The following is a 27,225-nucleotide window of genomic DNA, read 5'->3' as shown; positions in this document are numbered from 1 at the left end:
CCTACTTTGGTTTCGGAGGGCCAAGACAGCCATTTCAAATAGCTATAGGAAGAAATTTCAGTATTAAACTTAAGTCCAAAAACCTAACTACTGGTAACAACGGTCAAAGATTTCAAAAGGGAACAATGGAATCTGAGGACAGATAACTACCAGGAAAGCAACTACCAGGGCCAGGTAAGCAAAACAGAAAGAAGGGATATCACTGAGACCTGACAGAGCCACTTATAAACTTATGACCATTAACTCAGGCCTTTACAGAACTGAATGGAAAACATCCTAAGGAGCTGTGCTTGGGACTTGGCTTGGCACTGTTAATATACAAAAGAAGCTGTAACACCCAGCAGAATAAAGTGCATTGACTTTAGAGTTGTCCAAGTTGGGATTCTACCAGCTGTGTTGTCTATGGCAAGTTACTTAACCTGAGTATCAGTAGACTTACCTACAAAAAGAGATAATAGCACCTATCCTCTGAGGTTTTGGTAAAGATCATATCAGATATCCAAATAATTTGGATTTAATTTAATCCAAACAAATTGTTGAGTGTCCAGCCCACAGAAAGCCCTCAGCAAACATTTGTTGCTATTATTATATGATTCCATTATCCTTCCAGATTTCTTAGCTTTATCCAAAGATTTAAGACTACCCTTAGAATAAGTGCCAAATAGCTTATCTATTATTTTTTCTAATTGTCTTTGAATGTTTATTTATTTTTTGAGAGAGAGACAGAATGTGAACGGGTGAGGGGCAGAGAGAGAGGGAGACACAGAACCTGAAGCAGACTCCAGACTCCAAACTGTCAGCACGGAGCCCGACGCAGGGCTTGAACCCACAAACTGTGAGATCATGACCTGAGCTGAAGTCAGACGCTTAACCAACTGAGCCACCCCCACGACCCAGCTTATCTATAATTTAAGTCTTAATCTTTAGTTCTCATACTAATTTATACAAACAAAATGGTAAAGTAAATAATTAAAGTATTAAAGAACAATTATCAATATCATATAAACATTTGTTTCCACAATGCACAGAAGACACGCAATCAACAATAAAAACATGTGGCCTGAAACTGTAAATAATGAAGATGGTCCCTTGAGGAGAGTGGAAATTATACAAAGAAGAGAGACTTGGCAGAATAACAGTCTAATCAGTATGTCTCCTTCAAACTCAAAACCATCTCAGCAGAAAAAAATGGAAGGCCACAGAACTGTGTATGGTCCTGCTAAGACCAGCCATCCTCCAACCCAGCACTTCCTCAGTGGAAGGTACAAGAAGGGAAGGCTTGTTATACCTGCATGTTGCCTGTCTCAATGTTGTCAGCCTCTCCCAAAAGACTAGTCCCAATAAAAACACATCATTAGAATTATCTACATTTTCTGAGACATGTGGCTATTTAAATTTAAATCTTAATTATAATTAAACATAATTTAAAATTCAGCTCCTCAGTCCCATGAGGGGTGATGACACAATCTAGTCCATTGCAGTGTTCTTGCTGCCTCAAGGACTTTATCTTATGAGTAGGTCTCTGGTGATGAATTCTTTCAGTGTTAGTATATCTGAAAAGTCTCTATTTCATCTTTTAAATTTTTAATAACATTTTTAGTTTGGAATAATTTAGATTTGTAAAGTGTTGGAAAGATAGTGCAGAGATTTCTTTATAACGTTTGCTTACTTTCTCCTAATGTTAACACCTTATGTAACCATGGTACGTTTGTCAGAACTAAAACATTTACACTGGTACATAGCTATTAACTGAACTCTAGACTTCATTCAAATTTCACCAGTTTTTCCATTACGACCTCCCTTTTTTAAATTCTAGGATCCAACCCAAGATACTTTATTATATTTGGTAGCCCTCATTTTTGAAATATTCTGCTGGGTACAGAAATTTAGATTCTGCTAGATACAGATACTAATCTTTTTCTTTCAGTATTTTGAAAGATTTTGCCCCAATGTCTTCTTGATTGTGTTGTTCCCAACAAGAAATCTGATTAATTCTTATGTTTTCTATCTGCATGTAATGTATCTTTTTTCTCCGGAAGGTTATAAGGTTTTTTTCTTCATCTCTGGGTTTTGTTTGTTTGTTTGTTTGTTTGTTTGTTTTAAGTAAACTCTATGCCCAACGTGGGGCTAGAACTCATGACCTTGAGATCAAGAGCTGCATGTTCTAATGACTCAGCCATCCAGGCACCACCACCCCGCCCCCCAACCCGCCCCACTTCTTCTTTATCTCTAGTTGTAAGCAATTTGATTATGATGTGTTATTTTTTTTTTCAACGTTTATTTATTTTTTGGGGACAGAGACAGACAGAGCATGAACGGGGGAGGGGCAGAGAGAGAGGGAGACACAGAATCAGAAACAGGCTCCAGGCTCTGAGCCATCAGCCCAGAGCCCGACGCGGGGCTCGAACTCATGGACCGCGAGATCGTGACCTGGCTGAAGTCGGATGCTTAACCGACTGCGCCACCCAGGCGCCCCTGATGTGTTATTTTTTTTTTGAGGGTGACAGAGTGCACAAATGGAGGAGAGGGACAGAGAGAGAGAGAGAGAGAGAGAGAGAGAGAGAGAGAGAGAGAGATTGATTGATTGAGAGAGAATATCCCAAGCAGGCTCCACACTTAGCATGGAGCCCGATGCAGGGCTTGATTCCACAACCTGGGCTCATGACCTGAGCCAAAATCAAGAATCCGACACTCAACTGACTGAGACACCCAGGGGCACCAATTATGATGTGCTTTTTAAAGTTTATGATGATATTTCTTCTTCCTGTGCTTCATAGAACTTATTGGATCTACAGATTTATAGTTGTCATCAACTCTGGAATTTTCTCAGCCATCATTTCCTCAAAATTTTTTTCTGTCGTTTGCCCCCTACAGCAACTGTTATTTACCAGTATATTAGGCCACTTAAAATAGTCTGATACACAACAGTTTTAAATTTTGATGTAATCTAATTTATCTATTTTTGTCTTGTATTGCTTATACTTTTGGTGTCAGATCTAAGAATCCATTGCCAAATCTAAGGTCATAAGATTTACCCCTAAGAGTTTTAGTACTTACATTTAGATCTTTGATATATATTTTTTTATACAGTGTGAAGTAGGGGTCAAACTTTTTCTTCTGCATATGGATATTAAGTTGTCTTAGTACCATTTGTTGAATAGACTATTTTCCCCCTATTGAACTATCCTGACAGCCTTGTCAAAACCTGGTTAGCTATAAATGTATGGTTTTAATTCTGGACTCTCAATTCTATTCTATTCTATCTATCTATCTATCTATCTATCTATCTATCTATCTATCTATCTATCTAATCTCCTTATGCCAGTGCCATACAGTCTCAATTGGTAAGTTATATAATTAGGAAGTATGAACCCTCAACTTTGTTCTTTTTCAGGGCTGTTTTGGCTATTCTGGATCCCTTGTATTTCCCGAACTCAAAAAATGGAGTGATTAACCCAGCTGCTTAGGACAAAACTTGGTGTCACCTGAATTTTCTCCTTCCCTCAGATTCCAACAAATACTGTAGGATCAACCTTCAATATACATCCCAAATTTGGCAACTTCTTTACCTTACAACTATCACTATCATCTACTATCACATTAGACTCTGCCTGGAATACTGCAAAAGCCTCCTCCTTAGTCTGTTCACATCTACTTTTGCCCCTGGCCCTTTACAGACTATATTTCACACAGTAGCCAGAGTTGGATTATATCACTCCCTTGCTCTCAACTGTTCCATGGCATTTCATCTTATTTAGAATGAAGTACAAAACCCCAGATGATCTGGTCACTGATCTGATCTTTCCTCTCTTTTCCCCTGTTGTTCATCCCACTACACTCGTTGTGGCTTCCCTGATGCTGTAGAAACATGCCAAGCACACTCTTGTTTTAGGGCATTTATAGTTATTCCCTTTACCTAGAATGACTCTATTCAAAAATCACCTCAAGAAGTCTTCCTTGATCTTTTCATTTAAGAGCTCCCCATGGCCTCCTACCACCTTCCCTGTCCTGGGCATTCTCTATACCCTGGTTTTTGCTTTATTTTTCTTAAGCCTTACTTATTATCTGTTTTCTCCATGAGAATGTAAGCTTCATGAGCGCACAGACTTCTTTTCTGTTCAGTGGTATATTCTCAGCTTGTATAACAGTACCTGGTTATAATAGGTGCTATATAAATTATTAACTGGGGTTGTCAGTAAAGGAACATAAATAATATAGTATAAACAATACTTCTGAATTACTCAGGGGGCTCTCTAAGTTCAGCATCCTACAGTGGGCTTAGCCAGAAACCTAAATCAAAGTTGCCTTCTCTCATCCTGATCCCTGGTCACAAAAAAGCTTGATTGATTCCCTCACGAAAAGATTCTCAAATCTATCCACTTCCACTGACTCTCCTTTACTACTTGTCTCCCTGTTTCTAGCCTCAGTCTCTCCAATCTATCTTCCATACTGCTCTAAGAATAACTCGGGCCCAGTATTACCAGTGGCAGTACCCAGGAAGCCTTCCCTGACCCAAGAAGGCCCCAATCTCTACACTCAAACAGGACTCTATGTGCATATCTATCACAGCACTTCTCACACAACACTCTAATTACTGCTTTACCTAGTTGTCTCCCCCAACAGATTGTCTCTTAATCACTTCAGCATTCCACATTCCTGGCATAAAATTGACACTCAATATAAACATATATTTAATGAATTCATTTGGCAAGATAGTTTCTTATTCACAAGTTTGCCAGAGTATTTTCTCGGCTTTAAGAACAATAGAATATCTTTATAACTTAGATGAAAAGGTCTCTTAGGCCTGACCCAAAATGACACTTGAAGCAGAAAAGCCCTATCTACCTCAGTCCAATCAATAAATAAATTCTTGTTGTCTTCTCAGGTTCTAGACTTGATAATTTTATTCTACTACAGATAGCATCTAACTCAAAAGCCCTAATGATTACGTTGACACTTCCTAAGTATAAAAAAACCTAAAACAGGCAGGCATCACTGAGTCCTATTTACAGATGAGCAAAATAAAGACTCAGAGACCTCAATTCTGTAAATACCTGGTCTTGGATATGATTCCAAGTCTGTTAGACTCCAAAGCCAGTACCACAATACCAAACTGTCTTCTTTGTTTCAGAGAAGCCACAGAGGCCTCCTGTCCCTATTCAAGTTGCAGCAATTTCCTTTCCAGTTTAGAGACAAGCTTGCTTTCAAGAAGTATACTTAATGTTGAGCTATTGACCCTAACCTTCAATACTGCTATAGTTATCCCCTGCATCTGAAGTGTCAGCATGGCTTGCATAATACCTATCCATATAAAGACAAAAGTACTCATATAAAAATATTCCTAGCAGTGACCCCCCACCCTGAAGCTAAAGGCAAGAGTAAATACTGAGAAAAATCTGTAAGCCACACAATCCTACTTAAGATACAGAAATAAAGGGTCTACCACCACTATATTTTTATGAGCAAATTTCTCAATCTATGAGGTACTGAATAACTTAGAGGTCTTAGAAAAAACAGTCACTTGTCTAGTTCCTACTAGCACTTGGGTATAATATTTATAGTTCAATTTTTTCTTTAACAGCTAGAATTTTTATTTAAGCAATTTGACAATATATATCTAGGATTGTAAAATAATTCATATCTACTGACCCATGAATTATACCTTGGCAATCTATTCTGAAGAAATCATCTGATTTTAAACAAGATCATAAGACAAAGATATCTTATCAAAGCATTATTTATAACAATGAAAAATTTAAACAACCTAATGTTCAAACACAAGATGAAATACTATGTAGGAATTAAAAAAAAAGATGGAAAAGAAATATACCAAAACATTAAATGTAAAGCGGGAAGGGGGAGTAATTATTTTTCCATGTTGCCATTTTTTTTTTCAGTGAGCATATATACCACTTTATAACTTAAAAAAAACTGTTTAAATAAATATTAGGAGCCACCCCTGATGAAATAACAGATCAGGCAATGGTCATCAACGACCATCAGTTGAAAGCTAGCGGCTTTCTAATGAATGGATTAGGCTGATCCTACTGATCAACTGAATCCTAAAAGTAAGATAATCAGATAGTATGTGCCTCCCAAACTGATGCAATATGAAATATACAATACCACTTATAAAGCACTCTTTAAAAAAAACAACAAAAAAAAACCCCAAACTGAACCTGATAAAACCTCAAATCTAACTATTAAGTTTCCAGAAATTATTGTCTAGAACAGAATAACATGTTAGAACAGGAAGGGGTGCCTGTATGGCTCAGTCAGTTGGGTGTTTGACTTCAGCTCAGGTCATGATCTCGTGGTCTGTGGGTTCGGGTCCTGCCGTCAGGCTCAATGCTGTCAGCACGGAGCCTGCTTGGGATCCTCTGTCTCCCTCTCTCTGCCCCTCCTCTGTTCATGCTCTTTCTTTCTCTCTCTCTCTCTCTCTCTCTCTCTCTCTCTCTCTCTCTCAAAAATAAACAAACATTAGGGACACCTGGGCTGCTCAGTCGGTTAAGCCCCGTGTCGGGCTCTGTGCCAACAGCTCAAAGCCTGGAGCCTGTGTCTCTCTCTGTGTCTCTGCCCCTCCCCTGATTGCACTCACTCACGCTCTCTCCCTCTCTCTCTCAGGAAATGAATAAACATTAAAAAAAATTATAAATAAATAAACATTAAAAAAAAAAGAACAATCAGCAAAATCCACAAAAGGAATACTGAAAGACAAAAAGCCAGTCTCTTTAACAAATAAACTGTCAAGAAAATAGAGATAGGCGGATAACTGAGATTAAAAGAGACTTGAATGACATCAACCAAATGTAAATGTGTGCAACTTGTTTGGATCCTAATTTGAACAGGCCATTTAAAAAAATTATGAGGTAATTAAGGAAAGAGAGATGCTAACTGATATAATAATGGTACTGTGTCTATATTATTTATTTATTTATTTTAATGTTTATTTTTCTTAACATTTATTTATTTTTGAGAGAGACACAGAGCACAAGCAGTGGGGAGGCACAGAGAGGAAGAGACACAGAATCCAAATAAGGCTCCAGGCTCCAAGCTGTCAGCATAGAGCCCGACATGGGGCTAGAACCCATGAACCATAAGATCATGACCTAAGCCAAAGTCAGATGCTTAACTAACTGAACCATGAGGCACCCCTTAATGTTTAGTTTTGAGAGAGAGAGACAGAGTCAGAGAGACAGAGACAGAGAGAGAGAGAGAGAGAGAGAGAGAGAGAGAACCAGCGGGGGAGGGGCAGAGAAAGACGGAGACACAGAATCCAAAGTAGGCTCCAGGCTCTTAGCTGTCAGCACAGAGCCCGATGTGGGGCTCAAACTCATGAGCTGTGAGATCATGACCTGAGCCAAAGTAGGACACTCAACCAACTGAACCACCCAGGTGCCCCAGTATCTGTATTTTTTTTTAATAGCCTTTATCTTTTAGAGATACATATTAAAGTATGTATAGACAATATGTTATACCTGAAAACTGCTTCCCCAAAACCTGGTGGGGGGTGGATAGGAGGTGTATTATAAGTGAAAAAAGATTTGTCATATATTGATAATGCTGAAGCTAGAAAACAGGTTCATAGAGATTCATTATACGGTTAAACAATGAAAATAAAACATAGGCTTAACATAAGACCTGCTGGCAAAAGCTATGTAAAAAAAAAAAAAAAAAAAAGGATATATGATACATATCAAGCTATAGCAGTGGTTTGGATTGGGCTGGGTCATGGATGAATTTTTTCTGAATAAAATTCTCCTAAAACCTTCTACAATAAATATATAATGCTTAAAAATAAAAATTGTCAGAAGGCCAAACAGCCTAATGATTAGGAGCAGAGCCCTTAGATAAATGGCAAATTCCAGGGGTGAACAGGAAAAGTCATGGTAACCCCATACTCTCTTATAGTAAAAAGACAGTGCTCAAAAAATTGATGGGCACATTCCCAGAGGTTACAGAAGAAAACCTGAAGGGATTTCCACTGGTCAAATTTGGAACAATTTGAACAACAAAATTACTGGGAAGAATGAATTACAACACATTAAATTTTAAAAATGAATCAGGGGCACCTGGCTGGCTTCAGTCGGAGAAGCGTGTGACTCTTGATCTTGGGGGTGTGAGTTCAAGCCCCACAACAGGTATAGAGATTACTTAAAAATAAAAAATCTTAAACAAACAAACAAACAATGAATCCATGAGTTCATTCCACATTAAAAAAAATACTAACAAGGGATAAGGAGAGAAAATTTCTCTTTACAGAAGAATGTCAGCTAATCAATGTAGAAGAGTGGAAGAAAAGAAAAAAATCACCACTTACTGCTGTGGTAATAATTAATTTAAGCAAGAATCACCAACTGATGCTAAAACCATGGGTAAATGCCTACTTGGGAACAGGATATTCATATAGCCTCAAAGTATTACCCCATAGATGACATACTGACCACAAAAAAAGGGAAGGGTACCTTTACAAAAGGAAATTTGGTAGACACCACCTTAGACAGAAAATCAAATTTAACAATGCCAATAGTACAAACTGATAATCATTTGCCCCTTCATGTGATATCCTATGGACTGAATGTTTGTGTCCCCCAATAATTCATATGTTGAAATCCTAGCCCTTGAGTGGTAATTAGCTCATGAGAGTGGAGGCTTCATGAATGGGATTAGTGCCATCCTAAGGGCCTGACGAAACCAGAGCTCTCTCCTTCCATCACGTGAGACATAGCAAAAAGTCAGCAGTCTGCAACTCAGAATAAGGCTCTCACCAAAATGCAACCATGCCAGCACCCTGATCTCAGACTTCTAGCCTACAGAACCGTGACAAATAAATTTCTGTTGTCTGTAAGCTACCCAGTCTGTGGTACTTTGTTAGAGCAGCCCAAACTGACTAAGACATGATGCATTTAGAAGAATACAACATTCCCTTTGTTATATTCTTGCCACAAATGTTAAACCTGAATCTAATCACAAGAAAACATCAGACAAATCCAAACTGAGGAATATTCTGAGAGGAAAAACCAGAAAAGAGAAGACCCACAGTCTGTGAATAAACTCTGCCCAGGTCTATGACTCCAGAACTACTCATGTACTATATAGAAACTCCAGTTAAGGATAAAAGAACTAAATTAAGATTTGAACTGTCTCCCTAAATAAGAATGTGCAGTTTGATTCCAACCCAGTTAACTAATGAAACAAATAATACTTTGAGAAATAAAATAGACTCTAGAATATCCACAATATAACATTCACAATATGTAAGATAAAATTCAAGATTACTTAACATATAAAGAGGATGAGGCAAATGTGATGTTTTCAATTTATAAGGGTACAACTTGAATGATCACAGATTACTGAGGCCAGAAGAAAATGGAATAAAATCTTTAAAGTGCTGGGGGAGAGGTGCCTGGGTGGCTCAGTCAGTTAAGTGTCTGACTCTTAATTTCTGCTCAGGTCATGATCCCAAGGTTGTGAGATCAAGCCCCGCATCAGGCTCTGTGCTGAGCATGGAGCCTGCTTAAGATTCTCTCTCTCCCCTCTGCTCACATACCTGAGCACACTCTCTCTCAAATAAATAAATAAAATGTTTTTTTAAAAGTCCTGGGAGGCTCAGTCGGTTGAGCATCCAACTTTGGCTCAGGTCATGATCTCAAGGTTTGTGGGTTCGAGCCCCACGTTGGGCTCTGTGCTGACAGCTCAGAGCCTGGAGCCTGCTTCAGATTCTGTGTCTCCCTCTCTCTCTGCTCCTCCCATGCTCTGTCTCAAAAATAAATAAACATTAAGAAAAATTTTAAACACAAATGCTGGCATGGCGGCGGGGGGGGGGGGTGTAGGGGGGGCAGAAACACCTATCAGCCCAAATTCTATATTCAGAAAAAATATCCTTCAAGAATGATGGTGAAATCAAGACATTCAGATAATAACATGCTAAAGTAAGTTGGTTACAATTAGACCTACACTATAAGAAATACTAAAGGCAATTCTTGAGGCTGCAGTTGATGATATACTATACACTCAGATAATCAGGAAGAAGAGAAGAATATCGGAAATGATTAACATCTGATAAATACAAAAGTCTATTTTCTCTTAATTGCTTTTAAATATACAGGGCTGTTTAAAGCAAAACCTTTGGCATTGTTTTATGAGGTCTATAATACATAAATATATACATGTGACATTTGACAACTATAGCATTTAAAAAAAGGAAGAATAGTAAATGAACCTATACAGTTAAAAGATTTCTACACTTTTTTGTTAAGTGGTATTAACTCTAAGTAGACTGTGAAAAGCCAGGGCAGCCACTAAAAATACAAAGAGGTATATAGCTTTAAAAAAAAATTCTATTAACATATTCAAATAATCAAAAGATAGGAAAGAAAAAAAAAAACAGGATAAAAACAAAATAGATAAACCAAAAAACAACAGCAAAACAAAATGGTAGACCTAAATCTAACCACATCAATGATTAAATTTTAAATGTCAACTAACTAAATTTTCCAATTAAATATTAGAGATGGGGGGGGGGGAATGAAAAAAAATAATAGAGATTGTCAGAATGGATAAAAAGCATGACCCAACAGTATGCTGTCTACAAGAAGACTCATTTAAAAAATAAAAATACAGGGGCGCCTGGGCAGCTCAGTTGGTTAAGGGTCTGACTTCAGCTCAGGTCATTATCTCACTGTTGTGGGTTCAAGCCCCGCATTGGGCTCTCTGCTGTCATTGCAGAGCCCACTTCAGATCCTTTGTCCCCCTCTCCCTCTGCTCCTCCCCCGCTCACGCTCACGCTCTCTCAAAAATAAACATTAAAACAAATGTAAAAATAAATAAAATAAATACATAAATACAAATACAAGTATGTTCAAAGTAAATGAATGGAAAAAGATATACTAGGCAAACAGTGATATAAAAGAGCTGAAATGGCTAAAACTATGTTTAATTGTTCTATCAGACAAAATATACTTCAAGAAAAATATTAACAGAGATAAAGTTGGAAACTATAGAATATACTTGTAAGTTGACTGCAAAATTTATACAGAAATGCAAGACTATAATATCCAGCAATCTTAAAAAAGAACAAAGGGAATTTTTGCTACCTGATTTCAAGACTTACTATGAAGCTACTGTAATTAAGATATTTGCATCAATGGCATAAAGATAAACAGATCAAGGAACTATAACAGAGAACCATGACCTATATATAGTCATTTAATTTTTCTGCAAAGGCACCAAAGTAATCCATTGAGAAAGAGAATTTTTTTCTATAAATGGTGCTGGAATAACTAGATATCCATATGGAAGAAATAAACCTCAACCCTTACCTCACACCTTGCAAAAAAAATCAATTCAAGATGCATTATAAACCTAAACAGAAAATAGCAACTATAAAGGAAAAAAAATAATAAATTAAACTTCATCTTAAAACTTCTGCTCATCAAGACACCATTAGGAAAACAGGCAGTCACAGACTACAAGAAATTATCTGTACAACATATATTTGACAAATGACTAGTATTCAGGACATACAGAGAACTCCTGTCTTTAGTAATAAAAAGTCAAGCAATCCAATTTACTAGCTTAGAGATTTTGACAAAGTTACTTACTTCTCTTTGGTGATGACAGAATGTAATTTTAAGGTTGCTGCAAAGATCAGATGGGATAAGGGTAAGTATAAATACATAAGTGCATGGTGCCTCACACAAAGCAATAATAGGAGTCACTGCTATAAAGACTAGGAATGTTATACACCCATGAACTTCAACATTTTTTTATGCTAAACAAGAGAATCCTGTTTTTAAATAAAATCTCATTTGAAACCCAATATATAAAAATCCATACAAGCAGAGTTCCAGATGAGGTGGTGGTAAAGGTAGACTGTTATACCAATACTAGTCCTGGCCGCCATACCCTTTACACACCTTCATTGAACCTAGTGATCTGTAGAACACATTCTGAAAAACTAATGCTGTAGAACAAGGATAAGCGAATTACAGGCTGACCACCTATTTTTATAAATAAACTTTTACTGGAACACAGCCACCTAATTCATTTATGTATTGTCTATGGTTTCTTCCATGCTATAATAGTACAGTTGTGTAGCTGTGACAGAGATCTGGGAAGTTGTGACAGAGACCATATGGTCTGCATAGCCATATTTACTATCTGTCCCTTTAAGAAGTTTCTCAACTTTGGCTTTAAAAGAGTACATTTTCGGGCACCTGGGTGGCTCAGTCGGTTAAGCGTCCGACTTCGGCTCAGGTCACGATCTCGCGGTATGTGGGTTCGAGCCCCGTGTCGGGCTCTGTGCTGACTGCTCAGAGCCTGGAGCCTGTTTCAGATTCTGTGTCTCCCTCTCTCTCTGACCCTCCCCCGTTCACGCTCTGTCTCTCTCTGTCTCAAAAATAAATAAATGTTAAAAAAAAAAAAAATTAAAAAAAAAAAAAAAAGTACATTTTCAGAGGGCCTACCTGCATAACACTGTTAAGATGCTGTGGAAGGAATAAAAATGGCTGTGACACAGTTACTGTGAATAACAATACTAAGCTTATGAATATAAATCCTGAGTGTTTAAGTCTTAAAAAGGAACATTTTGGGGATGTGAATCTCCCCATAAATTAAGAAAGCCTAAGATATTAGCATCAAAAACTTTCTACAGGGCGCCTGGGTGGATCAGTCAGTTAAGCAACCTACTCTTGATATGGGCTCAGGTTGCAATCTCACAGTGGTGGGATCGAGCTTCAAGTCAGGCTCTGAGCTGAGCGTGGGGCCTGCTTGGGCTTCTCTCTCTCCCTCTCTCTCTGCCCCTCCCCTGTTTGCATGCTCTCTCTCAAAATAAACATTTAAGAAAAAAAAACTCCCTACAATGTGTAAACCTTGTTAAACTCTGATTTCAAACAATCAGGAGACTAAGGGACATTTGAATTCACCAAATATTTGATGATATTAATTTTTTAGGTATAATATAATGCTTAGATTGGTTTTTACATTTATTTATTTATTTATTTATTTATTTATTTATTTATTTATTTATTTATTTATAGAAAGGGGAGGGGGGCATGCACGGGAGAGGGGCAGAGAGAGAGAGAGAATTCCAAGCAGGCTCCCACCTCCGCCAGCGCAAAGCCCGACCTGGGGCTTGATCCCACCAACGAGATCATGACCTGAGTGGATATCAAAACCTGGACGCTCAACCGAATGAGCCACCCAGGTGCCCCAGTTTTTCTTTTAAAGAGATCTTCTCTTTCAAGAATAACTAGTATTATAATGAAATGATATCTGGGATCTGATTTGAAATAATCCGAGGAGAGGAGGTTATGGATGGAATATAGATAGAACACCAGTGACCATGAGCTGATGAACAAGTGGCATACCCTGGGGTTCAAAGTACTACTATTCTCTCAATTTTTATGTTTGAATTTTATATGTTTGTATTTAAAACAATCACAAGAAGTCCTTTTGCAAGACAATAATCAAAATTAAACTGCCCATTGTCTTCTGAAAAAACTGGTATGAAAGCATAGATATAAAGAACCTAGGAAAAAACCTAAGAGCCTTCTCTCTAAAGAATAATTAATGGGAGGGGCACCTGGGTGGTTCAGTCAGTTAAGTGTCCAACTTCAGCTCGGGTCATGATCTCACAGTTCACAAGTTCAAGCCCTGCATTGGGCTCTGCTGTCAACACAGAGACTGCTTCAGATCCTCTGTCTCCCTCTCTCTCTGCCCCTCCCCCACTTGTGTGCACACTCTCTCTCAAAAATAAACATTTAAAAAAACACAAGAATTATTAATGGCAAGTATATCCAGTGGTTACATCTTGTCATCAGAGCCTAAATTAAGGTAATACTAAATGAGTTTCATATAGAGAAAAAACTGAACTTCTCTGAATTTTACTAGTAGCTGCTTTATCAAGGTTCCTATAGGAGTGAAATGAATAACAAGAAGCGTAACAGAAACATACAAGCTCTTTAAAATGTTTATAATATGTACAAAAAATATATATATCCAAACCAATCATCCAACTTAAAAACTATACTATTCTCAGGGCGCCTGGGTGGCTCAGTTGGTTGGGCGACCGACTTCGGCTCAGGTCATGATCTCACAGTTCATGAGTTCGAGCCCCACGTCAGGCTCTGTGCTGACAGCTCAGAGCCTGGAGCCTGCTTCAGATTCTGTGTCTCCCCTCTCTCTATCCCTCCCCTGCTAACGCTCTGTGTCTCTCTCTCAATAATAAATAAATGTTAAAAAAATTTTTAAAAAAACAAAACACTACACTATTCTCAAAACTGATTATCTGTGTGCTTCTTCCTGATCCCATAGTCTGCCTCCACCCATCTACACCAAGAAGCCTTTATTGTCAAAATTATATAATTTGTTATTATACAAACACACAGTTTTACCATAAATTCTTAAAACAATATATTGACTATCATGTTAAATTTAGTATTCTGAAATTTGTTTTAATAAATTTTTTTAAAGTTTATTTATTTTGAGAGACACAGAGCAAGTGGGGGAGGGACAGAGAGAGTGGGAGGCAGAGAATCCCAAGCAGGCTCTGCACTGTCAGCTTGGAGCCCAATGTGGGGCTCTAACTCATGAAAACATGAGATCATGACCTGAGCTGAAACCAAGAGTCGGATGCTTAACCAACTGAGCCACCCAGGCGCCCCATTCTTGCTTTTTTTTTTCTTTTTAATCTGAACATTCCTGGATGATTCTTTGGAGTTATGAGGTTTTTTGACGTTTTTAAAAAATTTATTTATTGTGAGAGAGAGAAACAGGGGGAGGGAGGGAGGAGGGTCAGAGAATCCCAAGCAGGCTCTACACTGCCAGCACAGAGCCTGATGCGGGGCTCAAACTCACAAACCGTGAGTTCATGACCTGACCTGAAATCAAGAGTGGGAAGCTTAATTGACTGAGCCACACAGGCACCCCCCTGGAGTATGAGTTTTTTAATTTAAGCTGCTTGTATATGCCAGCTCCTGCCACTTTCTAGGAATGTGATACTGGGAAAATTATTTTCCTGTGAAGCCTCAGTTTCCTCTTCTATAAAAGTGGAATAATATCTGCTTCAAAAGCTTATTATACAAAAAGCACAGTTCCAGATATATAACAGGTGCTCATAAACGGTAGCTCTTATTGGTTCATATTAGGTATGATTTGTAAAGACCTGGCACATTAAATCCTTTTACTTAATGGAAAAATATTATCTTGCTATCAAGTGTTTCCTTTATATTATGCCCTTAGACTCCTTAGTAATAAGTCAGTCTGTGAATGGACAATTTCTACAGCCACCACCAGAAGTAATTCTGATAGTTCATCTGATCCTTTCATTTTACACACACGCTTTTACAGAGGTGACTTATGTCATATCAACTCAGTTCACTAGGAAATAGTCTGAATCCATCAAACTGTTTCTCTCAGGTAATTTAAAAGCTGACAAGGTCAATTCTGATGAGATCAGATTTCATGTTTGCATTCAGGGATGAAGGATTCTAGTACTCTGTCCTCCTAAAACTGACTGAGGCTTCCATGTTCTCCTCAAACTTTGTGTATTCCTGTCTCCATACATGGGAAGGCAGAATGAACCTGTAGCAATGAAGAATGCTAGCTCTTGAGTCAGGCCAACCTGGGCTTAGGCCCTGGATCTACTGCTTATTAACTATCTGATGCTGCCCTCTCTGAAACCAGTTTCCTCATGAATAAAATGACGATAACAATAACATTTATCCTCTGAGGTAACTAAAGTCCTGCCTGTGGCTCTAAAATAGTTTTAAAGGAGATGACTGATCTAATATTAATTCCCTGAACTTCCTTCTTTCTTAAAATGTTCTAAATGCCCAAGTTAAAAAGTGTGACTAGATCATGAAGTGAGAGAACTTCTCTGAAGTGGGTTTTAGCTGATAATATTCCTTCAACACATAATGCTTTGGATATTAACTCAGGTGTTAATAAGAGGTATTTTATTTTTCAGGAAAGAATAAGCACATCTGGCAGAACACTGCTGAAAGAAATCCTGAGGTCTGGCTCTTTAGCAGTGAGGCACAAAGAGTAGGGGTAACTGAAGCAAAGACAAAGCCAATGTTAAGAGGAATAAGATGAGAAGAATGAAGGCACTAAGGACTCAAGCAGACAGAGACTGCAGTCAGACATCCATTTCACATGCTAAACCATACAGCAACTTTATTAATGCATCACAGTGGAGCTGATATAAGGCAATGTCCCACAGAAAGGATGAAGAGAAGTTGTCAGAAGACAACCAAGATGTGAGGGGAGGGGAAGTGAGAGGCACACCGCTGCTACATTATTAATACTTAATACAAGAGGAGAAGGGTTACATACAGTGCAACCTTTAAGTCTGGGGTAGAGGTAGATATTGGTCTAGGAGTTCATCAGTAGCTATGTCAGTAGACATTCAAATAAGATGGTGGCCACTCAGAAAATGTCAAAGAGTTCTGGACTCAAGTTCTCAAAGAGGAATCTACTTTAAATAGTATACCATTTTGGGTATCTGGCTCCTACTGACTCCAATTCCAGGCCGCCACCTTCTACTTCTTAGCTTCTTCCTGCCACCATCAATAGCAATACAGTCTTTATCCTTTCTCCTTAATGCCCACCCCCCTTAATTCTGCATGGATTCCAATACTCTTTTCCCCCTATCAGTGCTACTTCTATTCACACGAATTAGATCCTTCTACAGAATCAGCACTCTTCTTCAAGAAATAAAAGCTTTGACAGTGTTCACACCAAGAAGTTGGTGTCTCAGGCTGCATAAATCTGGAAACCTGGTGAAAACTGATGGATGGGTAGAAAAAACCTGGAAAGCACCTTCAAAGCAAAAGGCAAATCATTTATAAATAACTTCTATAAATGGATAAGAAAAATACTAAGAACTCAAAAGATACTTGGGCAAAGTTCAGAGAACAATTCTTCAAAGAAGAATTTTAAATTTTAAAGAATTTTAAAAAAAGAAAAAAAATTTAACTTTACTACTAACTGAAGAAATATAAATAAAGTACAGTGAAATGCTATTATTTATGTATCATATATGTCATGATCTGTATTAAAAAAAAAAAGAAAAAGAAAAACGAATATTCCTCAGTATTTGGAATAGTGTGGTAAAAGGAATAGTCTCATATGCTACTGGAGAAAATTTAAATGACTAAAACCTTTCTAGAAAGCAATCTTAAAACTCTGTAGATATAATTCAGTAATTCCACTTTTAGTAATCCTAGTTTAAAGAAATAACTCTAAACAGAAATTCAGACAATTTATGTAAGACTCATTGCCACTTGCTTGTTTTTAAATGTTTATTATTTTTGAGAGAGAGAGACACACACACACACACACAATGCGAGTGGGGGTGAGCAGAGAGAGAGGGAGACACAGAATCCAAAGCAGGCTCCAGACTCTGAGCTGTCAGCACAGAGCCCAACATGGGGCTCAAACTCACATGCCCTGAGATCATGACCTAAGCAGAAGTCGGATGCTCAACTAACTGAGCTACCCAGGTGCCCCACTTGCTTGTTTGACTAAAAGATTTTATTTTGGGGGACATCTGGGTGGTTCAGTTGGTTAAGTGTCTGGTTCTTGGTTTCAGCTAATGTGATGCTCTCAGAGTTTGTGAGTTCAAGCCCCGCGTCAGGCTCTGTGTTGATGGCACAGAGCCTGCTAGGGATTCTCTCTCTCCCTCTCTCTCTCTCTGCCCCTCCCCGACTCATACTCTCTTCCTCTCTCTCAAAGTAAATAAACTTTAAAAAAAAAAAAAAAAGATTTTATTTTTCTCTACACCCAACATAGAGCTTCAACTCACATTCCCAAGATCAAGAGTCACATGCTCTGTCAACTGAGCCAGCCAGGTGCCTAGGCTTGTGCTATTTTGGACTTGTATCTTTAATAGAAGGAAAAAAAAAATGGTAAAAAACCTAAGCCTAATATTAAGGGAACCCTTAAACAAGAATCTGCTCTTTTTCTCACCAATCAGAAATTAACCCCCTTCTATTGTATGAGTGGCTAGTGCCTTTATTTTAGTTCTTCAAATGATTTGTGTCATAGTTATGCCCAAGTCTGTTTGCCCCACTAGACTGTGTGAATTCCCTGAATATAAATTTGAGGTCCCGGTCAGCTCTGTATCATATCTCTTTACTACCTCTTGAGGACCCCCAGCACCTAGTGCAACACTTCATTAAACAGTAGAAAACAAAATTTTTTGTTAAGGTGAATCACTGTACAAAGCAAATTAATCAACGACTTCAAAGACAGTATAATTTTATACATAAAGGCAAACACACATACATAAAAGACATGAACACCAGATATGTAACTGGCCTAATTCTACCACAATTTGGAATAAGCTCAATTCCACAAGATTATAGGAATATTAGACTATATAGAATAATATAGGAGTGTTAGACTGCAACAGTAAAAATCTATAGCCATGCCCCTTTATCCCCTCCTTCCTGGAACACAGATGTGAGGTCTAAAGATAAAAAAGCCACCTTGAGACCATGAATCAAGAAGTCACAAATTAGTGTGCCTGGGTGGCTCAGTCAGTTAAGCGTCTGACTTCAGCTCAGGTCAGGATCTTGTGGTTTGTGGGTTCAAGCCCCTCATCAGGCTCTGTGCTGAAGCTCAGAGCCTGGAGCCTGCTTTGGATTCTGTGTCTCCCTGTCTCTCTGCCCCTCCCCTGCTTGCACTCTGTCTTTCTCTCTCTCTCAAAAATAAATAAACATTAAAAAAATTATAAAAAAAAAAAAAAAGGAAGCCACAAGTCAAGCACTGTAGAAGCAAAAGAGAAAAGTCTAAATTTTCATTACATCACTGAGCCATTGCCTCACTCTAGATCCTTGTTATATGAGAAAAACCCTACATATTAAACCTATTGTTAATGATGTTTTCTGTTACTGTGACTTATAGATTTTTCTGACAGTTACTAACAGGGTTTTGTTACTTGTTGTGACTTAAGAACGATGCATACTCTCCTACTTGGTTACAGTGACTAGTCCAGGAATGGTCACTTAAATCAAATAAAGACTAATCAAAAGTCTTTCTCTAGATTGATCTATGGTTTCAGGAGAAAGAACTCCTTTCCAATAAAGGTGAAAAGTCTACAGCTGCTGGCAGACATTCTGTTTGCCCTTGAAAAGCCTATTGAAAACAGACAAGTAGAGTCAAAAGATGGAGATCTCATCTGAGCTCTTAAATCGAGGTCTGTCTGAAACCTACACCAGACTTCCCAATTACCATGCAAACTAACTTGTTTTTTGCTTAAGGTTACTTGAATTATATTTTCAACACTTGCATCCCAAAGAGTCCTATATACTATAGTGTGAAGTAAACACACAAAAAAATTCTTTTACAAGTAGAAAAAACTCTACCCCATTTTAACCCACATAATTCAAGTTACATTTGTCATTCTACAATTGCCTACTATTTCCTTTCATATTGCCCATACTACAACCACATTGAATCACTTGCTCTTTCCTGTATACTGTTCATACTTTTCTATTTATGTGATCTTGCTTACTGTTCTTTTACATTAATGCCCTTCCATCTCAATCTCTAATCACATTTCCTCTGAAACACCACAGACTTTAAGTCCATTAGTAATTCTGACCTTGTGTTACAGTTATTCATGTTCATGCTTTAGCTGCCCAACTGTACTATAATATCTCAGTATGTTTGGATTTGTAGATCTCCCCACAAGCCAGTCTGTCTCCAAACTCCATGTTATTTCTACTAAAACTGTGCTATTTCCCAATTGTTAACACCTCAGTAGTTAGGTGTCAATAGTAATATAGTTAATCTACTTTTCCTAGGTACCACAAAAACCGCATTGATACAAGAGTGAAGAGTAAATGGGGTACAAATTACATTCAGGTAGGCAAATTCAGGTATATAAAAAAGAAAAAGTCAAACTTTATCTAATTAAAAAAAGCTTTTCAGGGCACATGGGTGGCTCACTCAGTTGAGCATCTGACTCTTGATTTCAGCTCAGGTCATGACCTCACAGTTCCTGAGTTTGAGCCCCACATCGGGCTCTGTACTGACAGCACAGAGCCTGCTTGGGATATTCTCTCTCTCCCTCTCTCTTTAACCCTCCCCTGCTCATGCCCGCTCTTTCTCTCTCAAAATAAATAAACATTTTTAAATTTTTTAATAGAAAATAAAAAAAGTTCTTCATTAGAGATGTTCAGGTCTTATGATTTTTGCTAAGCCACCCAAGTTAAGCCTAATTTTAGGCCTCAGTCCTTCTCTGTTAGCTCTGAGGCAAGTTTATAGCAAGGAATCTCACCTACACTCACCCACTTACTCACTATTATTTTTCAAGGAGACATCCATGAAAAGAAAATCCACTCCTGATAGTATCCTGACTCTAAGCCACACCTCTGTCTCCAGGCCCAAAGAGTACACAGTTAATGCCTTCAGCTTCCCTAACTCTCCCACCATCTATTTCTTACTAGCTTATTCTTACCACCTTACAATTTTCCCTGCCTTTCATCTTCCCCTCTACCTGGCTTATGGACTATTCTTTAGGTATTGGCACACAGAAACAGACTTCACAGAGACTACACAGACAGGAGTAATATTCAATAACAGCAGCTACTATTTACTGAACACTTATTACATGCTAAACACAGTGCTAAGTACTTTGTAAAGTGTCTCTGATTCTCATGACAATCCTAATGATGTCAGACTAATTTTATAAACAAGACATCTGATCCTCAAAAGGGTAAGGTCATTTGTCAAATATTATCCAGCTGACAAGTATTAACAGTGGACATTTAAATTCAGATTTGCCTAGTTCCAAAGCCCATGTTTCTCCCACTCTATCATATTGCCAAAAATAAAATTTTGGCTATCCTCCCAGCTTCCACTCTTGTCCCCCACCTCAACAATCCATACATACAGCAACCAGGTGATCCTTTACTCAAATATTAATTCATTTTTTTTTTGCTCAAATCCCTCCAAAGGCTCCTCCTTTGCTCCAATTAAAAGCCAAAGTCTTTACTATGGCCTAAGAACCCTATGTGATCTGTCCACTTGTCCCCTCCCCAATTACCTCTCTAATTTCACTGTTTATCTTTCCCTCACTAACTCCACTCCAGCCACACTGGCTTGTCATTCTCTCATACACACCAAGCCTGTTCACAACCAAAAGTCTTCGTACTTACTGTTCCTTCTGCCTGTAACACACTCGCCTCTCCACCTCAAAATCCCTCATTTCCTTTAGGTCTCTGCTCAGATGTCACCTCCTTGATGGGACCTTCCCTACCACCTATTCTAAATTGCTACCCCTTGACCTCAGTATTCTCCATTCTCTTCCTCTGCTTCCTCTTTTTCTCCAAAATACTTATCACCACTTAACATACTGGATGTATACTTATTTACTGTCAGTATCCCACTGCTAAAATATAAGCTCCATGAGAACAGGGACTTTGTATATTCTGTTCACTGTATCTGGTATATAGCAGTCGCTTAGTAAATATTTACTAAGTAAATGGAAAGCTGTATTCTTCCTAAATGTTTTAATAAAAATGGTCTCAAACACATTTTCCAGAAAGCGAATACAAAAGCAACCTATCTTTGTTAGTCTAGATTAATTTAACAAATCTTCTCCCCTCAAACAATGCCTTTAAAGAACACTCCCTCTAGTTTTTCCAAACTTGTAGTAGCCATGTCATTGAGCAACAAACTGAGCAGACTGAGCCAACTTACTCAGAGTGTAGTATTATAATTAAATAAAACTTACAGCAAAGTTAATCAGACACATATTTAATGATATGCATAATTGTTATTGTGCTGCACGGTAACTAGGCATAAATGGTAGACACTTCATGTAAATGACTCTAATTACTATTTTTTTTACACAGCCAAACCAAGCATGTCTGGGATCAGATTTAGGGGAAAACAGGAAGGAGGGGAGAGCTGAATACTTAATTCTGGGAGATAAGTCCTCTCTATTATTCCATCCTCTTAGGCATTGGGCGAATGGTCTCCCAGCCTGGGTTATGTGTTTTCAAGAGTAACTCTTTCCCTTCCATGGCAGGAGAGGGGCTCCCTTTTACCAAAAACTGGGCTGAGGGCCTGGCCTCTGTCTCCAGTCATAAAATGTTGAGAGGAACCAAAACAATCACTACTATCTCTGGCAAGGAAAACAGGGGCAGGCAAGATGGTGAAGAAAAAAAAAAAAAAGCAAACAGACAGCAAAGTTATTGAGGACGTATGATATGCCAGGCACATGGCACAGTAGCAGGTGCTTTGCATAATTCCCCTAATTACTTTTCCATCCCACCTATATCCCCAAACTCTGTTCTTAAGACACAGGAATAAATCAAGAGTGGAATAGTTCCAGTGGGGACTCCCTGCTGCAAATTCTCTTATAGGGTCAGAGAGAGTAATTTACGTTAACAAGTTAACACTACTAGGAAGACTAAGTGGAAGCTGTTGTCTAGTGGCTGTTTCCCTTGCTTCCTTTTTTTTTTTTTTTTTAATGTTTGTTTATTTTTAAGAAAGAGACAGAGGGAGACAGAGGATCTGAAGCAGGCTCAGAAGCAGGCTCTGCACTATCAGCGCAGAGCCTGATATGGGGCTCAAACTCATGCACTACAAGATCATGACCTGAGCAGAAGTCGGATGCTTAACTGACTGAGCCACCCAGGCACCCCTCTTTCGCCTGCTTCCTTCTCTTATCTAACCTATAGGAAGATAAAGGGTCCCCTACTTTCCCATGGGTTTATCCAAACCTATTAGCCTTCCTAGCCCAGGTTAAACCAACCCTCTTTCTGAGATTTCATCCCTATTCACTGCAGCTCTCCATATTCCTATTGCACTTACAGTCAGAATCATTCATGTAGGGGTGCCTGGGTGGCTCATTCAATTAAGTGTCCGACTTCAGCTCAAGTCATGATCTCACAGTTCATGAGTTCAAGCCCTGCAACGGGCTCACTGCTGTTAGCTCAGAGCCTGCTTCATATCCTCTGTCCACCTCTCTCTCTGCCCCTCTCCTACTTGCTCTCTCTCTCTCTCAAAAATAATTTCTTAGGTTAATATTTATCTCCCCAATGACACTGAAAGCTCCTTAATGGCAGAAATGTCTCAAACTTCTTTAGTAACCCACATTAAGTTCTAGCACCATTTAAAAAAAAAAAGTTCCGGGGCGCTGGGATGGCTCAGTCAGTTGAGCGTCCGACTTCAGCTCAGGTCATGATCTCTCAGTCTGTGAGTTCAAGCCCCGGGTCAGGCTCTGTGCTGACAGCTCAGAGCCTGGAGCCTGTTTCGGATTCTGTGTCTCCCCCTCTTTCTGCCCCTCCCCCGTTCATGCTCTGTCTCTCTCTCTCTCTCCCTGTCAAAAATAAACATTAAAAAAATTTTTTTTAAATAAAAAAAACAACCAAGCATAAATATTTCAATGAAATGGAGTTAAGGAAATAGGGGATAGAAAGGAATCAAATTTCTCACTGTAGATACACAAGCTGGTGTTGATATTTACAGTATTCTACATTTCTCTTTATTATACTCCTCTGCTAATTTTTAAAACAAATTTCCCTTGAAAAAGAAAGTGTTACTGTTATTCAGGATATAGCAGACATCTTTAAATGGATATCTGAGACAGTTGGATCAGGGCTAAAAGACATACAGTGCCAATAACATACATACTTCCAATTTATCAGAAAACATACGTATATCTACATCTGAAAGAGTGCTCAAGACCAGAGTGTAAATCCCACTGAGCAGCATTCGACAGGGTCACTGACACTTGTCCCAGTGGAATAAAGAGAACCTGAAAGGATTTCCCTGAATGAACGACAATGCAAGTCTCCAGTCTCCTTTGCCCACCTGATGGTGTCAGCTTCTCAACAAGTTCAATGACAACAACCTGGTTCTGGTGGTATAAGTTGTGGTTCAGAAAACTTAAAAACAATGCTGAATTCATTTCAACAGTAAGATGAATTGTAAATTGCCCCACTACACTCTAGTAAGGAAGAACAAGCTAAAAAGCAAGTATCATATAGCTGAAAGATGTCTTTGGACAGTAATGAATACCAAAGCCTGCTGTTTAAGCACAGACTATCAGAGTTCAGTCTGGGAGGTGTCAGCAAGAGCTACTTTATACTACCCTTTACCTAACAGCTGTGACCATAAAGTTATTTTTTCTACAGCTCAAGGTACAATCAGCCTCTCAAACTCATTTATCTCTGGACCTCAATGCTGTGTAGGTTGTTGACTCAGATAATTAATACCAGATGGATAAGCATGTTTGGTGAGATGTGCAAGATAGTTTCTTCCTTCTCCGGTCACCAGATGTCCAACCCCAGAGTTCTTTCAGTCACTGGAACTCTCTGCTAAAAAAATCAGACTGAAGAGCTCTGTCAAATTAAAATTGCATCTAAAGCCCTAGTCCTTCAGTGTTCTACTAAAAGGTGATGATGATCAAATGTAGGTCTTCAACTTTCACTACATTTAAAAGATGACCATGCTATTATAATGATGCTTAAAAATGATGACAAAATCTCAAACCCAGTAATTCTACCAAGAATAGTAACAGCCAACTAAAAGTTCTTAAGTACTGGGGTGCCTGGGTGGCTCAATTGGTTAAGCATCTGACTTTGGCTCAGATCACAATCTCGCAGTTTTTGGGTTCAGACCCTGTGTAGGGCTCTGTGCTGGCACCTTGGAGCCTGGAGCCTGCTTCAGATTCTGTGTCTCCCTCTCTCTCTCTGCCATTCCTCTACTTGTGCTCTCTCTCAAAAATAAACAAACATTAAAAAAAAATTGTTTTTAAGTTCTTAAGTTCTTACTCAATGTGCTAGGAATTGTACTATGCACTTTCCTTAAGATATCTCATTTAACCTTTAAAAAAATAAACAAGGTCATTACTGTTAATTTGAAAGCTGCATAAAAGGAAGGTAGGAAATCAGCACAGAATCACACACTGCTAAGTGACAAAGATGGGATTAAATCTCAAAATAACTAGACTCTAGAGCCCATCTTTTTTTACTATCACCCGAGCTAGTGATATACATCCTTGGGAAATAACCCCAAAATACAGCAACAACTTCATGCATAATAGGCTCAACAACATGGTGACCTGAATCATGCTAAATGCATAACAGTTAAGTAAATGGAGGCAATTCAGATCACGGAATATTTAGCATTAAAAATATTTTTACAGGCACCTGGGTGGTTCAGTCAGTTAAGCATCCGACTTCAGCTCAGGTCATGATTTCATGGTCTGCGAGTCTGAGCCCCTCTTTGGGATCTCTGCTGTCAGCGCAGAGCCTACTTCAGATTCTCTGTCCCCTTCTCTCTGTCCCTCCCCCACTCACATGTGCTCGCTCTCTCTCAAAGATAAATATGCATTAAAAATTTATAGATTTTTTCTTTCAACAACCAGACCAAAACACACCTAGAGTCTGGCATCCTTTTATTAGATTTTTTGTGTTATTTTTTTTTTTAATTTTTTTTTTTCAACGTTTTTATTTATTTTTGGGACAGAGAGAGACAGAGCATGAACGGGGGAGGGGCAGAGAGAGAGGGAGACACAGAATCGGAAACAGGCTCCAGGCTCTGAGCCATCAGCCCAGAGCCTGATGCGGGGCTCGAACTCACGGACCGTGAGATCGTGACCTGGCTGAAGTCGGACGCTTAACCGACTGCGCCACCCAGGCGCCCCAGATTTTTTGTGTTATTTTTAATTTTTATTTTATTATTTTTTATTTTATTAATTTTCTTCCTCCAAAATGATGAAACGAAGGAATTCACCCCAAAAGAAAGAACAGGAAGAAATGACAGTCAGGAACTTAATCAACACAGATACAGCCAAGATGTCTGAACCAGAATTTAGAATCACGATAATAATACTAGCTGGGGTTGAAAAAAGCATAGAATCCCTTTCCGCAGAGATAAAAGAAGTAAAATCTAGTTAGGATGAAATTAAAAATGCTGTAACTGAGATGCAATCTCAAATGGCTGCCACGGTGGCAAGGATGGATGAAGCAGAGCAGCGAATCAGCAAGACAGAGGACAAACTTATGGAGAATAATGAAGCAGAAAAAAAGAGGGAGAGTAAGGCAAAAGAGTACAATATAAGAATTAGAGAATTCAGTGACTCCTTAAAAAAGAATAACATCAGAATCATAGGGATCCCAGAAGATGAAGAGAGAGACAAAGGGGTAGAAGGTTTTTGTGAGCAAATCATAGCAGAAAACTTTCCTAACCTGGGGAAAGACACAGACATCAAAATCCAGGAAGCACAGAGAACTCTCATTGGATTCAACAAAAACCAACCATCAACAAGGCCTATCACAGTCAAATTCACAAAATACTCAGGCAAGGAAAGAATCATAAGAGTAGCAAGGGAAAAGAAGTCCTTAACCTACAAAGAAGACAGATCAGGTTTGCAGCAGACCTATCCACAGAAACTTGGCAGCCCAGAAAGGAGTGGCAGGATATATTCAATGTGCTGAATCAGAAAAATATGCAGCCAAGAATTCTTTATCCAGCAAGGCTGTCATTCAAAACAGAGGGAGAGATAAAAAGTTTCCCAGACAAACAAAAACTAAGAAGTTCATGACCACTAAACCAGCCCTGCCAGAAATTTTAAGGGGGACTCTCTGAGGGGAGAAAAGATGAAACAAAACAAAAAATACCAAAAGCAACAAAGACTAGAAAGGACCAGAGAACACCACCAGAAACTCCAACTCTACAGGCAACACAATGGTAATAAATTCATATCTTTAAGTACTCACTCTAAATGTCAACTGACTAAATGTTCCAATCAAAAGACATAGGGTAACAGAATGGATAAGAAAACAAGACCCATCTATATGCTATTTACAAGAGACCCATTTTACACCTAAAGACACTTTCAGATTGAAAGTAAGGGGATGGAGAACCATCTATCATATTAATGGTTGCAAAAGAAAGCTGGAGCAGCCATACTTGTATCAGACAATCTAGATTTTAAAATAAAGACAGTAACAAGAGATGAAGAAGGGCATTATATCATAATTAAGGGGTTTATCCAACAAGATCTAACAATTCTAAACATTTATGCCCCAAATGTGAGAGCACCCAAATATATAAATTAATCACAAACATACAGAAAAACTCATTGATAATAATACCATAAATAATATGGGACTTCAAGACCCCACTTACAACAATGGACAGATCATCTAAACAGAAAATCAACAAGGAAACAAAGGCTTTGCAGGATACACCGGA

General features: G+C 38.5%; 1 protein-coding gene across 7 annotated transcripts in view; it reads right to left on the bottom strand.

Annotated features, from left to right (window-relative positions):
- UIMC1 (ubiquitin interaction motif containing 1) overlaps positions 1-27,225 on the bottom strand; it is a 117,013-nt gene that overhangs the window by 10,559 nt on the left and 79,229 nt on the right. Inside the window, exon 11 of one of the 7 annotated variants that reach the window (XM_045447502.1) lies at positions 11,604-11,640. The exons of 5 other annotated variants lie outside the window; for them this stretch is intronic. In XM_045447502.1, coding sequence (XP_045303458.1) covers positions 11,604-11,640 — 37 coding nt within the window. Of the gene's footprint in view, positions 1-11,603; positions 11,641-25,209; positions 25,240-27,225 lie in introns of those variants that run through there. One more of the 7 variants, XM_045447509.1, reaches the window with a different exon arrangement.

This window comes from Leopardus geoffroyi, chromosome A1 (assembly GCF_018350155.1).
Source record: "Leopardus geoffroyi isolate Oge1 chromosome A1, O.geoffroyi_Oge1_pat1.0, whole genome shotgun sequence".
Classification (NCBI taxonomy): Eukaryota; Metazoa; Chordata; class Mammalia; order Carnivora; family Felidae; genus Leopardus; species Leopardus geoffroyi.
Note: the sequence above shows the minus strand (reverse complement) of the source record. Positions and strands in the feature narration are given on the sequence as shown.